Genomic DNA, 15,777 nt, shown 5'->3' with positions numbered 1-15,777 from the left:
GACTGATTGAGATGGGGAGGGGATATGATGAAGAATGGAGTTTCAAAGGGGAAAGTGGAGAGAGGGAGGGTATTACCATGGAATATTTTTTATAATCATGGAAAATGTTAATAAAAATTGAGGAAAAAATAAATAATTTAAAAAAAAAAAAAAGCCCTGTTAGGATCAGCCCAAGTGACCGCTCCATGTCTTGGAAACACATGTTCAAAGTCACACAGGCAGGGTTGGGATAAATCTATCTTTTAGCAACTTTAACCTTACGCTAAGGGCCGGAGAGATGGTTCAGTGGTTAAGCCGCTTGCCTGCAAAGCCTAACGACCTGGGTTCGATTCCCCAATACCAACATAAAGGCAGGTGCACAAATTGGTGCATGCATCTGGAGTTCGTTTGCAGCGGCTAGAGGCCCTGGCATGCCCATTCTCTCTGTCTGTCTCCTCTCTACTTCTCTCTACTTGCAAACAAATAAGTAAAAAGAACCTTAAGCCGAGAGACAAACACTGTCATCACCCAATAGTGCATGCACATCAATACAGGGACCCAATGTCTTGGACCTGCCTGAATTCCTGCAAGTTTATTTTTCTCTGATGAATGTAAAATGATTTTGTTTCAGGAATAAAGTATGTGCAGTTAAATGTGATTCAATACTGCTTTGCTGAACTCATGTAAACAGATTTAAAGGTCAGAAAGGACTGCATCCCCTGGCCACATGACCTGATTTGGGTGAACTCAAGGTCTTGGGAATTTTTGCCAGAAGAAATAGATTAGGGCTGCAAACACGGATAGCCATGACCTCCGTGCTCACTGAAGGACTCAGTACCCTGAGAAGATGAGAAGGTATTCCTCCCCACACGCCGCAGCATCCTTCTTTCAGACACAGCTAACCACAGCACGTCAGAAAGGGTCCCTGTGACTGGGGACATAGATCAGTTGGTAGAATGTGTACCATGCCTGATAGCCCGGGGACTGATCCCCAACACCATGTAAGACTGGGTGTGGTGGAGACATGCCTGTAGTTCCTGCACTTGGAAGATGAAAGCAGGAGGATCAGAAAGTTCAAGGTCAGGGCTGGAGAGATGGCTTAGCAGTTCAGGAGCTTGCCTGCAAAGCCTAAGGAGCCAGGTTTGATTCTTCAGGTCCCACATAATCCAGATGCACAATGCAGGGCATGAACCTGGAGTTCATTTGCAGTGGCTGGAGGCCCTGGCGCGAGTCCCTCACTCTCTCTCACACACATAAATAAAAATAGGTATGTTTTAAAAAGGAAAGTTCAAGGTCATCCTCAGCTACATAGCAAGTTCAAGACCAGTCTGGGTTACATGAGACCCTGTCTCAAAAACAAACAGGGCTGAAGGAATGGCTTAGCAGTTAAGGTATTTGCCTGCGAAGACTAAGGACCCAAGTTCAATTCCCCAATACCCACATAAGCCAGATGCACAGGGGGGTGCATTAGTCTGGAGTTTGTTCACAGTAGCTACAGGCCCCGGCATGCCCATTCTCTCTATATATCTGCCTCTCTCTCTCAAAATAAAAAAATAAAACAGAGCTAGGCATGGTGGCACACACCTTTAATCCCAGTGCTTGGGAGACAGAGGTAGGAGGATTGCCAAGAGTTCAAGGCCACCCTGAGACCACATACTGAATTCTAGGTCAGCCTGAGCTAGAGCAAGACCCTGCTTCGAAAAAAATACATATATATTCAGAAAGGCTCCCTGAAGGCTCTGTTAGTCTGATCTGCAGGAGAAGACGAGCCTCCCGCTCCTTCCCCTGGGCCATAGGCTTCAGGGCTGACACAGCTCACCACCTCTGAACCTTACTTACATCAGGGGCTTAACCGACTTCAGAGTATCTTCCTGCTCCAAGAGTCCTCACTGCTTAGGATACTCATGTGTCATGCCAGCCAGCCAATGAGGCCTGTAGTTTCCCAACTAGGCCACCATTAGGAGGGTAGCTTTTTATTTGTTTAATTTATTTACTTTTGTTTTTTGAGGTAGGGTCTCGCTATCTAGCCCAGACTAAACTGGAATTCACGATGTAGTCTCAGGGTGGCCTGGAACTTACTGGGATCCTCCTACCTCTGCATCCCAAATGCTGGGATTAAAGACAGGCATCTGGCCCCAAGAATGGCTCAATTTTATAAATTAAACATCCGCATTAAAAACAAGGATTGTGGGCTGGAGAGATGGCTTAGCGGTTAAGGTGCATGCTTGTGAAGCCTAAGGCCCTCGGTTGGATTCTCCAGGTCCCATGTAAGCCAGATGCACATGGTGGCACTTGCGTCTGGAGTTCGTTTACAGTGGCCATGGGCCCTGGTGTGCCCATTCTCACTCTCTCTCTCTCTTCCCCTGTCTCTAATAGATAAATTAAATAAAAATAAAATCTTTTTAAAAAAGAAGAAGAAGAATTGCCCTATGACCTTTGCTGGGCACAGGGAGGCGGTTTTACGGTGACTTTTGTTCCTCCTTTTTGCTTATCTATGATTTTTTTCTGAGTTTGTTTGATGAAAGAGGGTCTCACTGCGTAGCCCGAGCCAGTCTCCAGCAGGGCTGGGATGACAGGTGTCACTTTTCTGAATCTTCAACAACAAACACAGCATCGATTTGGGTAGTAAAGTGAAGGCGAAAGGAAGATAAATAAAATCAAGTAGGCGGGGCTACGGAGCTCTCCCGCAGAGATGCAAGGCCGGGCTGCTTGTAGCAAACCACCGGATCCGATCTGGGTCCATTCGTCTAGGCTTCAGCTCCAAAAACTCTCGCCTCCCACAACCGTCCCTTTCTCAAGAAGGCTAAGGGGATGAAGGGGGGGCGGGTACAGGGTGGCCCTTCTCACGGATCAATTTGAGGCACCTGCGTGCTGGGCAGCACCCTTCCAGCAAGATTCCTCGGTGCCAAGTGTGGCCTCCTTGTGCCGCCAGGGCGGGCTAGAGTTTGCAAGGACTCCATCCTACCAAAGTTAGGCTTGCATCTCGTGAGGTGGTGGCGAAGGGGAAAGGCGGGGTGCCAAGAGGACGCACGGCCCCGGTCTGTGAAGGTGGTGGGGGAAGTGGGGTGCATGAGTTTGTTTAAAAAAAAAAAGATAAGAAGTCATTAAAAATTGCAGCTTACTTACTTTACTGCGTGATCAGGGAAACAGACCTTGCATTTGGCAGGGCTCATGGTGACAGAGAGGCAGGCTGATCCCACCCGGCTCCTGCTCGAGGGGTGCAGAGCAGGCACCCTCGGACTCCTGGAAGCGAACCCTGCCCCCAGGGCACTGCGGGGCGATCAGGTCGCGGGCCAGAGCCACAGCAGCCCGGGACGCGCCCTGCGACAGCTAGCCTGCTGCGCTTGCTCCATCCCGTAATGCTCCAGGCGCTGGGGGGGCGGGGCTGACCCGCCAGGCCACGCCCCCAGTCCCGCCTGGGCCACGCCCCCCCAAGCCAGACTCCAGCCGGGTCTCGTGAACGTATCTATGGCAGGCTGCAGCTGACCTTGAGCGTCCAAAGAAAGACTTAAAAATTTCTCTTTCCAGGCAGAGGTAGGAAGATCGCCATGAGTTCGAGGAGTTGAGACCACACAGTGAATTCCAGGTCAGCCTGGGATGGAGTGAAACCCTATCTTGAAGAACTAAAAAAGATCTCTTTCACTGGCCAGGGTGGCGCACGCCTTTAAGCCCAGCACTCAGGAGGCAGAGGTAGGAGAATCACCCTGAGTTCAAGGCCACCCTGAGACTACTGAGTGAATTCCAGGGCAGCCTGGGCTAAAATGAGACCCTACCTTGAAAAACCGAGAATAAATAAATAAATAAAACTCTAAGGCTGGAGAGATGGCTTAGCGGTTAAGGTGCTTGCCAGCAAAGCCTAAGGACACATGTTTAACTCTCCAGGTCCCATGTAAGCCAAGATGCACATTTATACATTTATACAATGGAGTTCTAGTCAACAATAAAGAAAAACGAAATTATTAAATTTGCAGGAAAATGGATAACCTGGAAAGGATTATACTTAGTGAGGTAACTCAGGCCCAGAAAGCCAAGCGCCACATGTTCTCTCTCACATGTGGATCCTAACTACAAATGTTTGGACTTGTGTGTGAGTTGGAATAAAACTCAGTAGCAGAGGCCAGTAAGCTAGAAAGGGGCTATAAGGAAGGGAGGAGAGGGGAGGACTTTAAGGGGATGGTATTGTATATATGTAAGTACATGAACAGAGTAGTGGGGGTGGAAAGGCCTAAGTGAGATCAGGGGAAGAGATTGAGTAAAGGAAGGGTGGGAGAGGGTTAATCAAAATCTAAAAGGGTATGAATAAGCCATATGGAAACCTACTTTTTTGGACAATGGGGTACCTAGGGGCCATAGATTGTTACTAGAAAAATTTCAATGCCAGGGATGGGATACCTTCCAATGAGCTGTTGGCCGGGGAACTCCTTGATGGCCCTGAAACATTACAGGCCATTGCCAAGACCCTTGGTTTACCACCAGGAATAGATGGTAAGACCATATTGCTGAAAACTCCACATGCTTGGGCTGCAAGGCCACTGAGAAATTCTTCTGGAACTGAACTGAAAACCTCCTCCCTGTAGACCAGCTGACAGCCTGGAAAAAGCCATGCTGCATGCAGTTCTATGGGAGAGACAGAAATCATCAGTGGAGATAAACAACAGGTGGACACTGCACTCCTTAGATTGGCCAGCCAGGCAAATGAGCCAACGGGTACAATAGTGGCATGTCTGTTATGGGGGAAACCAACCCCTCTCTACTTGGACTGGAGGCCCGCTCCATGGGAGGGAATACATGCCTGATACTGAAAAACCTATGATGGGGGAAGTCATGAACCCTAGGGGTGTAACGTCTGCTGCTGCCTGGCTCATTGCATGTATTATGCTCACCAAACTGGTGCAAGTCTCTTAGCATTCATACCGTTTATTAATGTTACTGTCACTTGAGAAGCTTCTCTATCCAGATAGCAGTGACCTCTGGGATGACTCAGAAGACACCATGGTGCTGAGAAGAAGTGACAGAGAAGTGTTCAGCACTGAAATATCTCTATCACACCTTCCAAGGCTCAGGGTCCACTGCAGAGGTGGCAGAAAGAATGTAAGAGCCAAAGGAAGGGTAGGAATCCTGACAACATGCTCCTCCAGACACAAAATGGCCTGGAGATCCATGACCTCACAGTGCCCGACACTACCTACACAAGACCCTCATAATAGAAGGAAAAGGTCATGACATCAAAATAAAATAGAAAATGATTGAGAGGGAGAGGGGATATGATGGAGAGTGGAGTTGTGAAGGGGAAAGTGAGAGGGGAGGGGATTATCATGGCTTATTGTCTATAACTTAGAAGTGGCCAATACAAACATCTCTCTGGGCTGGAGAGAGATGGCTTAGCAGTTAAGGTGCTTGCCTGCAAAGCCAAAAGACCCAGATTCCATTCCCCAGGACCCACATAAGCCAGATGCACAAGGTGGTACACGTGCCTGGAGTTCATCTGCAGCAGCTGGAGGCCCTGGCATGACCATTTTCTCTTTCTCTCAAATAAATTTAAAAAAAATTAAATATTTTTTAAAGGCTAGAGAGATGGCTTAGCAGTTAAGGCATTTGCCTAAAAGCCAAAGGATCTTGGTTCAATTCTTCAGGACCCGTGTAAGCCAGATGCACAAGGGGGTGCATGCATCTGGAGTTTGTTTGCAGTGACTGGAGGCCCTGGCGCGCCCATTCTCTTCCCCTTCTTTCTTTCTGTCTCTCTCTCTCTCCCTCCCTCCCTCTTTCTCTCAATAAATAAATACATAAGATATATATCTATATATTTTTTAAAAAACTGTCTTTCCTCCCCAGGTCCCCACAGTAGTAGAATTCTATTTCACAGCCCTACATATTGCTGTAGTTAGCATGCTCAAACATGAGTGATGGGGGTGCGGTGACAAACACAGGAAATTTAAAATGAGAGGTTGCCCCTACCCCTGTCCTGTTAAAGACCCAGGTTGCCAAGTCAAATTGGGCTTCCAAGTTCCTGCTTTTGCTTGCTCTGGGTTTGCTATGTGCACCCCTCCCGTCATATCCCCCACCCACCCACCAGGAGTGGGCCTGTGTCTTTTCAGCCTCAGAACATCTTACTGTTGTTATTCCCAGTAGTCTCAGGGTAGTCTCAGACTCATGGCGATCCTCCTACCTCTGCCTCCTGAGTGCTGGGATTAAAGGCATGCTCCACCATGCCCGGCCTTGTTTTAAATTTTTTAAATTTAATTTAATTTAATTTATTTGAGAGAGAGAAAGAAAGAGGCAGAGAGAGAGAGAGAGAGAATGGGCACATCAGGGCCTCCAGCCACTGCAAACAAACTCCAGATGCATGTGCAACCTTGTGCATCTGGCTTACGTGGGTCCTGGGAAATCAAGCCTTGAACCAGGGTCCTTAGGCTTCACAAGCAAGCGCTTAACCACTAAGCCATCTCTCCAGCCCTTAAAAAAATGTTTTTGTTTGTTGGTTGGGTTTTGAGGTAATGTCTCGCTCTAGTCCAGGTTGACCTAGAATTCACTATGCATACTCAGGATGGCCTCAAACTCATGGTGGTTCTCCTACCTCTGTCTCCTGAGTGCTGGGATTAAAGGTGTGCACCACCACACCAGGATCTTTTTAAAAAAATCTTAAGCCAATAATTTATTTATTTCTGTGTGTGTGAGAGACAGCATAGTTATACCAGGAGCTTCTGACATTGCATACGAAATCCAGACACCTACATCACTTTGTGCATTTGGCTTTACATGGGTACTGGGGAATCAAACCAAGACCAGCAGGCTTTGCAAGAAAGCACCTTTAACTGCTGAGCCATCTCCTCAGCTATGAGACCTTAAAAAAAAGTTTTCAAAATGTATTTTTAAAAATTATTTTTATTCATTTTTATTTATTTATTTGAGAGTGACAGAGAGAGAGAGAGAGAGAGAGAGAGAGAGAGAGAGAATGGGCACTCCAGGGCCTCCAGCCACTGCAAACGAACTCCAGACACGTGCACCCCCTTGTGTATCTGGCTAAAGTGGGTCCTGGGGAATCGAGCCTCAAACAGGAGTCCTTAGGCTTCACAGGCAAGCTCTTAACTGCTAAGTCATCTTTCCAGCCCTCAAAATGTATTTATTTGTGTGCGTGTGTGTCACACACATGCGTGCACACTTGCCACACATGCACTACTTTTCATCTGTCTTTGTTTGGGTCCTGGGGATTTGATCCTGGGCCAACAGACTTACAAGCAAACACTTTAGCCACTGAGCCGTCTCTCCAGATGCACATCCTGAGAAGTAACCGTATGGCAGAGATTTGACCAATATTATCTCTTCCAAGTGATCAAGATTAATAACAGCAGTATGCCATCTTGATAGCATATATTCTGATATGATAGGCAAGAATGGCACTTCCACCAGGCAAGGTGGCACATGCCTTTAATCAGAACATTCAGGAGGCAGAGGTAGGCTGTGAGTTCAGGCCCCACTGAGACTACATAGTGAATTCCAGGTCAGCCTGGGTTACAGTGAGACCCTACCTTGAAAAATAATAATAATAATACTTCCCCCAGACTCCATCACTCTAGTTTAGTTGTGAAAACATACCAGAAAACTAAACTGAGGCCCGTTCTTCATGGTCCCTAGGCTGCGCTTCCACAAGATTATCAGAAGCATGCAAAGTCTGGGAAAGTATTAAAGTCAGGTTCTTTTATGTCCTTTATGTTGAACAAGCTGGCTTCGAACTCCTGAGCTCCGTCCCCGGGCTTCAGGCACCCTAACAGGCAGAACTGCTACTTCTTGGCTGATTTTCCTCAGCCTGCATTTGGTATTAGGGAACAAAACGTGGGAAGGAAGGAATGCTGCACATCCTGTGTACTGTATCGCCTTTATGCAAACATCACCAGCTATGCTTTGCTTTTCTTTCCTTTTATTTATTTATTTATTTATTCATTCATTCATTCATTTATTTTTAAGCAAGCCTAATAGACTAGCTTGTTTTTTTTAATGAGAAAGAGAGAGGGAGAGAGGGCTGGAGAGATGGCTTAGCGGTTAAGCGCTTGCCTGTGAAGCCTAAGGACCCCGGTTCGAGGCTCGGTTCCCCAGGTCCCACGTTAGCCAGATGCACAAGGGGGCGCACGCGTCTGGAGTTCGTTTGCAGAGGCTGGAAGCCCTGGCGCGCCCATTCTCTCTCTCTCCCTCTATCTGTCTTTCTCTCTGTGTCTGTCGCTCTCAAATAAATAAATAAATAAATTTTAAAAAAAAATATGGGGACTTTAAAAAAAAAAAAAAAGAGAGAGAGGGAGAGAGAATTGGCGCGCCAGGGCCTCCATTCACACTCCAGACCCGTGTGCCCCCTTGTGCATATGCACAACATTGTGCACTTGCGTCCCTGTGTGACTAGCTTATGTGAGACATGGAGAGTCGAACCTGCGTCCTTAGGCTTTGCAGGCAAGCACCTTAACATACAGAGAGAGAGAGAATTACAAGATGGTCACAACAGATCGTTAAAGCCAGCGTGTATGGGAGCAGCCAGCTCTGGTGGGAACAAAAGAGCAGTTCATTTTAGAGACAGCAGCCTGGGCGAAGGCCCAAAAAGTGGCCACAGCTGTGGGTGCTCACATGATGACACGGGAAGAGGAAGATGCTCTAGAAAGAGCGTTTGCCCAGGCCACAGGCTTTTAAACATGCTTTTCCTATCCGGGCCTTGCCAAGCTCCTGTTACAGTCTAAGTGGAGAAGGCCATGGAGAGATGTCTTTGTTTCCTAGGCACAGCAGAGGTCAGAGGACTCAAAACCGCAGAGGGCAAACGAAAGTCACAGACACATGTCACCTGTCCTCTCTGCTGTGGTTCCCACATGGGGCAGAGCCTGGACAAAGACACTTTAACCCTTTCCCAGGCCTTAGCTGTCTGTCTTCAAAAATGGGGAAAGAAGCCGGGGCATGGTGGCGTCCGCCTTTAATCCCAGCACTTGGGAGGCAGAGGTAGGAGGATCGCCGTGAGTTCGAGGCCACACTGAGATTACATAGTATATTCCAGGTCAGCCTGAGCTAGAGTGAGACCCTACCTCAGGGGGGAAAAAAAATGGGGAAAGGGCAAAGAGAATCAGCCAGGTCTCTAATCCCTGCTTGTCTTTCTCTCTCTCTCTCTCTCTTTGTGCAGAAACTGAATACTCAAAGTGACAGGAAAGCACACACTAATTAGTGGCTGTTATGGTTTGAATGTGCCGCTCCTTCCTCTCCCCCTCGCCCCCATCAGAGTTCACATGTTGGAAACTGAATCCCCAAGTTCACAAGCTGAGTTTGTGTCTCGAGGTGGGTCCTTTGGAAGGCAGCTAGGGCTAGATGACTTCATGAGGGTGTGACTTCCTGATGGCATGAACTGCATTATGAGAAGAAGAGAGACCTGAGCTGGCATGCTAGCCCTGTCTCTCTCTGGATGCCCTCCACAGGGGCCATGCCCTCGGATGTCCCAGAACCAAATAAACTTCTGTTCTTATATTTAATTTTAGTTATTTGCAAGCAGAGAGAGAGAGGAGAGAGAAAGAATGGGCACGCCAGGGCCTCTAGCCACTGCAAACGAACTCCAGATACTTGTGCCACCTTGTACATCTGGCTTTACGTGGGTGCTGGGGAATCGAACCTGGGTTGTTAGGCTTTGCAGGCAAGTGCCTTAACCACTGAACCATCTTTCCAGCCCTAAACTTCTGTTCTTTGGAACCACTCAGGCTCAGGTATATTGTTATAGCAACAGAAAACAGACTAAAGAACAGATTATCAGGGGAAAAAATAATAAAGGGAGTGTTCTGAATCCTACTCTCACTCAGCATGTTTGCCCACAGGGGTCAGACTTCACCTCCTCAGTGCGCCAGTGGTTATGAGCAAGGTCAGCTGGCTTGCCTATAGTGTTATTAAATGAATATGTGGAGGGGGCTGGTGGCACATGCTTCTGGAGTTTGTTTGCAGAGGCTGACGGCCCTGGCCCATCCATTCTCTCTCTCTTCTTTCTCTCTCTTAAATAAATAAATGAATAATAAACTTTTAAAAATGGAAACCCAAATTGCCTCCCATGCTATAAAAATAAATAAATAAGGCTGGAGAGATGGCATAGGGGTTAAGGCATTTGCCTGCAAAGCCTAAGGACCCATGTTCAACTCTCCAGATCCCACATTATGCAGACGCACAAAGGTGAGGTAAGCACAAGGTTGCACATGCCCACTAGGTGGCACAAACATCTGGAGTTCAATTGGAGTGGCTAAGGCCCTGGTGCACCAATTCTCTCTCTCTAAAAATAATTTTAAAATAATAGTAAATAAAATAAGTAAATACATGGAGGGCATTGATGTGAATGAGCTGCAATAGGCCTCACCATACCAAACCAGAATGGAGTTTCTCCTGCTAAGTGCCATATAATCAAACTAGACTTTGAAGCTAACCAGAAAACAAGAAATTCTCATCAACCTAATCATAAGAAGCCAGTGCTGACATCCTGTACAAGACAAGGGAAGTAACTTGGAAAACTACCTTTCTGATATTTTTGCTTCCTGTTTCTGTTTCTTTCAGCTCTTTTGTTTTTTCTCTCATTTTTTTTTTCCAGGTAGGGTCTAGCTCTAGCCTAGGCTGACCTGGAATGCACTATGTAGTCTTAGGGTAGCCTGGAACTCACAACAATCCTCCTACCTCTGCCTCCCAAATGCTGGGATTAAAGGCATGCGCCACCACACCCAGCTCAAGGATCAAGTTTTGAAGCCAGCCTGGGCTACATAGTGAGATCACTGGCCAGAGTTCTAGGCCAGCTTTGGCTACATGTCAAGTTTGAGGCTAGCCTGGGCAACATGAGATTCTGTATCCACAAACGAACAACAAAAAAAAAATAAAGCAGAAGAAAGAAAGAAAAAAATCAGCCTTGGAGACTGAAAAGGTAGCTCAGTATTAGAGCACTTCTCTAGGATGTATAAGGCCCTGAGTTCAAAACCCCAAAGCACCACAAAAAAATTAATTAAACTAGCCAGGCGTGGTGGCACACACCTTTAATCTCAGCACTCAGGGGACAGAGATAGGAGGATTGCCATGAGTTCAAGGCCATCCTGAGATTACATAGTGAATTCTAGGTCAGCCTGGGTGAGAGCAAGACCCTACCTCAACCCCAGGCAAAAATTAATTAAACTAAAATTCAGCTGTGCAGTCACACTAGTCGTATTTCAAGTGCTCATATTTCAAGTGCTCAGCCACATGTGACTAAGGGCTACAATTTTCAACAGTGTCATTCTAGCATGTTCTATTCAATAGAACATTCAGCGCAGTGGAAATTTCCATTGAACCAGAATGGTCTAGCCTGAAAGTTGTATCTCCCAAGAGCTTCCCAACCCAGTCTGACTCACATTACTATACTAGAACCTCTTGAGATACCTTCTTTTTTAAAAATATTTTATTTATTTGTTTGACACAGACAGAGAGAGAGGCGGAGAAAGAGGGAGAGTGGGCAGCCCAGGGCCTCCAGCTACTGCAAACAAACTCCAGATGCACGTGCCACCTTGTGCATCTGGCTTACGTGGGTCCTGTGGAATCAAACCTGAGTCCTTTGGCTTTGCAGGCAAGTGCCTTAACTGCTAAGCCATCTCTCCAGCCCTGGGGCACCTTCTTACTGCACCCTGCCTTCTTCTTGGCACTGGACACATTGGAAGCCATCCTGTCTGCCTTCCTGTGCATGGGTACATGACCCACCTCCCCAGCCCTCAAAATTACTCAGATCCGCTCAGCACCCACCATGGAAATCCACTTCTCACAAGGCCTCCGCCACTCATCTCGGTGAGCTGGATGAATAAACTGAACTCCCTATCCCTGCTGAAGCTACATCTTTTTTTTAATATATTTTATTTTATTTTTCTTTGTTATTGACAACTTCCATAACTGTAAACAATATCCCATGGTAATGCCCCCCCTCCCCCCACTTCCCCCGTTAAAACTCCACTCTCCATCATATCCCCTCCCCCTTTCGGGCAATCTCTCTTTTATTTTGATGTCATGATTGAAGCTCGATCTTGAGAGAAAGAGTCGGCAGAGGAAGGAGCGCTGGAGGTCACTGCCTGGAACTCACAGGCAGCACCTGAGTATTGCAATCCAACTTGGAACTTGGCCCTGCCATTTCCTAACTGTGTGGCTTGGGAAAGAAACTTCCCCTTCTCTGTGCCTCAGTTTTCTCACCTCTAAAATGGATGGGCCCTACTAGCATCATACCCTCGTGGTGAGATAAACAAGTAGCTTCTCTACACTTCAGGAAGAAGAAAGGTAGGGCGCTCTGGCTGAATCTAAGTGCTGGGTGAAGGATCCTGATGGGCCTAGGGTTAGGGTTAGGGTAACAGTTAAGGCTAGGGTTAGGGTTATATTAGTGTTAAGGCTAGGGCTATGGCTGGTGCTAGGGTTAGGACTTCGGCAGGGCTAGGGTTAGGGCTAAGGCTAGGGCTAGGATTAAGAATAAGGTTAAGGCGGGCTGGAGAGATGGCTTAGTGGTTAAGGCACTTGCCTGCAAAGCCAAAGGACCCAGGTTCGAATCCCCAGGACCCACGTAAGCCAGATGCACAAGTGCATCTCATGAAATACCAACTGTGTGCCAATCTCTGCATACTTTACCGATACCATCCTGCAAGTCTCATCCACACTTACCCCGCAGGGACTGAGGCTGCAAAGACCCATGTCCAAGGTCACGTTGTAGGAGGTAGCAGACCCAACCAATGCTGCCACAAAAACTGAATAACTGTGCCCACGCCGCCCCCCTTTTTTTTTTTTTTTTTTTTTTGAGGTAATGTCTTACTCCAGCCCAGGCTGTCCAGGAATTCATTATGTAGTCTCAGGTTGGCCTCAACCTCAAAGTAATCCTCCTACTTCATCCTCCCAAGTGCTGGGATTAAAGTGTGCCACCACACCCAGCTTTAAGAGCTGTGTTCTTAGGCTGGAAAGATGACTTAGTGGTTAAGGCGCTGGCATGCAAAGCCTAAGGACCCAGGTTCGATTCTCCAGGTCCCACATGGCGCATGCATCTGGAGTTCACTTACAGTGGCTAGAGCCCTGGTGCACCCATTCTCTCTCTCTCCCCCCTTTAAATAAATACATAATTTAAAAAAAAAAAAAAAGAGCTGTGCTCTTTATTCCATACCCTGAGTCTTCTCCTTCTCCCTTCCAGAGGCTTCCCTGAAGGTTAACCTACACAGAACACCAGGTCTTCTCTCTTTTTCTCTTCCTTATCTTCTAGCAACCAGGGGTAAAGTTAAGCTCACTGGAGGAACTGATACACTTGAAAGGGGAAAAAAAGAAATGCAAAATTTCCTCATTTGGGGAGAGAGTGGGTAAAGCTATGCAAAAAAAAAACAAAAGGAGCCCGGAAGGAGGGGCTGTGGGAAGGAAAACAGCACTGTCTCCAGCTGGACAGAGAAGTCAGGGTCATGGGCTTTCCTCTCAGCCCACCTGTGCAGCCCAAGTTTTCTCCCTGCTACTGCTGTATGCTACTTGAATTTTGTGTGTGGAGGAAGGGGAGGTTGATTTAAAAGAAAAAGCCACGCACTGGGGCCCTGCAGTTGTTCCAGCTGTTATGACCCCGCAGTTAGTAATTCCCCAGCAATCAAATTGATGGTGAGATGACAATATTTGAGTTTCTATTTTTTCTCTTAGGTGTTAACTACCTGCTGAATGAACACAGGCACACACGCATGCATGAACGAATGAATGGGTGAGTGCAGAATGAAGACACGAACTCTCTCCAGGAGTCAGGGAGATCTAGTTCTGCCCGCAGGCTTCCATGATCTGCTGTGGTTCTTTGGCTTACATGATAACTAGTTCCCCACAAGATCTTCTTCCTCAGCTGCACTAGAGCTCTAGAAAACCAGTCTCCTGGGGCTGGAGGGGTATCTCAGTGTTTAAAGGTGCTTGTCTGCAAAGCCTTACAACCTGGGTTCAATTCCCCAGTCCCCATGTAAAGTCAGATGCACAGAGTGGTGCGTGCATCTGGATTCATTTGCAGCAGCAGGAGGTCCAAGTGTGCCCGTTCTCTCTCTCCTTCCTCCCCTCTCCATCAGATAAATAAACAAATGAAAATATTAATAAGAAAAAAAGAGGGCTGGAGAGATGGTTTATCTGTTAAGGTGCTTGCCTGCAAAGCCTAAGAACCTAGGTTCTATTCCCCAGTACTCCTGTAAAGCCAGATGCACAAGGTGGCACATACATCTAGAGTTTGTTTGCAGTGGCTAGAGGCCCTGGTGCACCTATTCTCTCTCCTTCTCCCCTCTCTCTCATGAAAAAAAAACTAAAATATTTTAAAAAGAAAGAATTGAGAGCTGGGCATGGTGATGCACCCCTTTAATCCCAGCACTTGGAAGACAGAGGTAGGAGGAGCGCCATGAGTTTGAGGCCACCCTGAGACCACATAGTGAATTCCAGGTCAGCCTGGGCCAGAGTGAGACGATGCACAAGATGATGCCTGCACAAAGTCGCACATGTGCACAAGGTGGTGCGCACATCTCGAGTTCAATTACAGTGGCTGGAGGTCCTGGTGCACCAATTCTCTCTCTCACACTCACTCTCACTCTCTATCATTAAAAACAAAAGGCCAGTCTGTTGGGCTTCACAGAAAAGGAAGAAAGGAAACCAAGCCAGATGTGGTGGCACACACCTTCAATCCCAGCACTCAGAAGGCAGAAGGGAGAGGACTGCTGTGAGTTTGAGGCCAGCCTGAGACTGCAGAGTGAGTTCCAGGTCAGCCTTGGCTAGAGACCCTACCTTGAAGGAAAGAAGGAAAGAGGAAAGTAGGGAAGGAAGGAAGGAAGGAAGGAAGGAAGGAAGGAAGGAGGGAGGGAGGGAGGGAGGGAGGGAGGGAGGGAGGGAGGGAGGGAGGGAGGAAGGAAGGAAGGAAGGAAGGAAGGAAGGAAGGAAGGAAGGAAGGAAGGAAGGAAGGAAGGAAGGAAAGGAGAGAGGGAGGAAGGAAGGGAAGGAGGGAGAGAGGGAGGGAAGGAAGGGGGGAGGGAAGGAAGAAGGGAGGGAGGGAAGGAAGAAAGGAAAGGAGGAAGAAGGTAGGGAAGGAAGAAAGGGAGGAAGGAGGGAAGCAGGGAAGGAAGGAAGGAAAAGAGAGAAAGAAAGGAGAGAGGGAGGAAGGGAGGAAGGAGGAAGAGAGGAAGGGAAGGAGGGAGGGAGGGAGGGAGGGGGAGAGAAGCCAGCCCGTGCCCAGCAGGGCTCCACCCGTGGTTCTGCAGAGGAAGTGTGTGCTGCTCTCACAGCTACCTTGGGGGTTACTGAGGCGAGGAGGAGGAGGGACGCGAGCCCCAGCCTGGCCGCCCCCCACCCCACACACCTCCACCACCAAAGACAAGAACACATTACCGTATAGTGGGCACCTGGGACTCAGGTTCACTTGCGATCAGAGCCGCCTCCGGGCCTAGGGTGCCCAGGCTGGCCCTGCTGCCCTTCCGGGAAGAGTCCCTGAACGAGCCCGCCCCGCTGTCCTCGTCCGAGGAGTTGTCGTCAAAGGAGCCCAGGATGAAGTTGGTCATGAGCTGTCGCTTGATGCGAGCCTGCTTCCTGTCTTCCCGGGACGGGGCTGGGGCTCGCTGGCCCGGGGCTCTGGGTGGGGAGGACAGGCCATTGGTACCTGGGGCCTCTGGGCCTTGGGCTCCTGTCCCATTGGCTTGGAGTTCTGCAGAGGACCAGGTGTCATTGGAAGACAAGGGGTTTCTGGGGGGCTTCTGATGTGAGCGTGGCAGGGAGCTCCTCTGCCCACAGACGTCTCTGGGGTGTCTGTCCGAGGCAGGCTCAGCCTGGTCAGGGATC

The 15,777-nt window shown here is 48.1% G+C and overlaps 1 protein-coding gene across 1 annotated transcript in view; it reads right to left on the bottom strand.

Moving 5' to 3' along the window:
• Positions 1–15,506, bottom strand: part of Acacb (acetyl-CoA carboxylase beta) — a 140,975-nt gene extending 125,469 nt beyond the window's left edge. Inside the window, exon 1 of the mRNA XM_045132566.1 lies at positions 15,331–15,506. Within this exon, the coding sequence (XP_044988501.1) occupies positions 15,331–15,500 (170 nt within the window). The 5' untranslated portion in view covers positions 15,501–15,506. The remainder of the gene's footprint in view (positions 1–15,330) is intronic.
• Between the last annotated feature and the right edge of the window lie 271 nt (positions 15,507–15,777).

Source organism: Jaculus jaculus, chromosome 13, assembly GCF_020740685.1.
Source record: "Jaculus jaculus isolate mJacJac1 chromosome 13, mJacJac1.mat.Y.cur, whole genome shotgun sequence".
NCBI classification, from domain to species: Eukaryota; Metazoa; Chordata; class Mammalia; order Rodentia; family Dipodidae; genus Jaculus; species Jaculus jaculus.
This window is presented reverse-complemented; position numbering and strand designations above follow the sequence as displayed.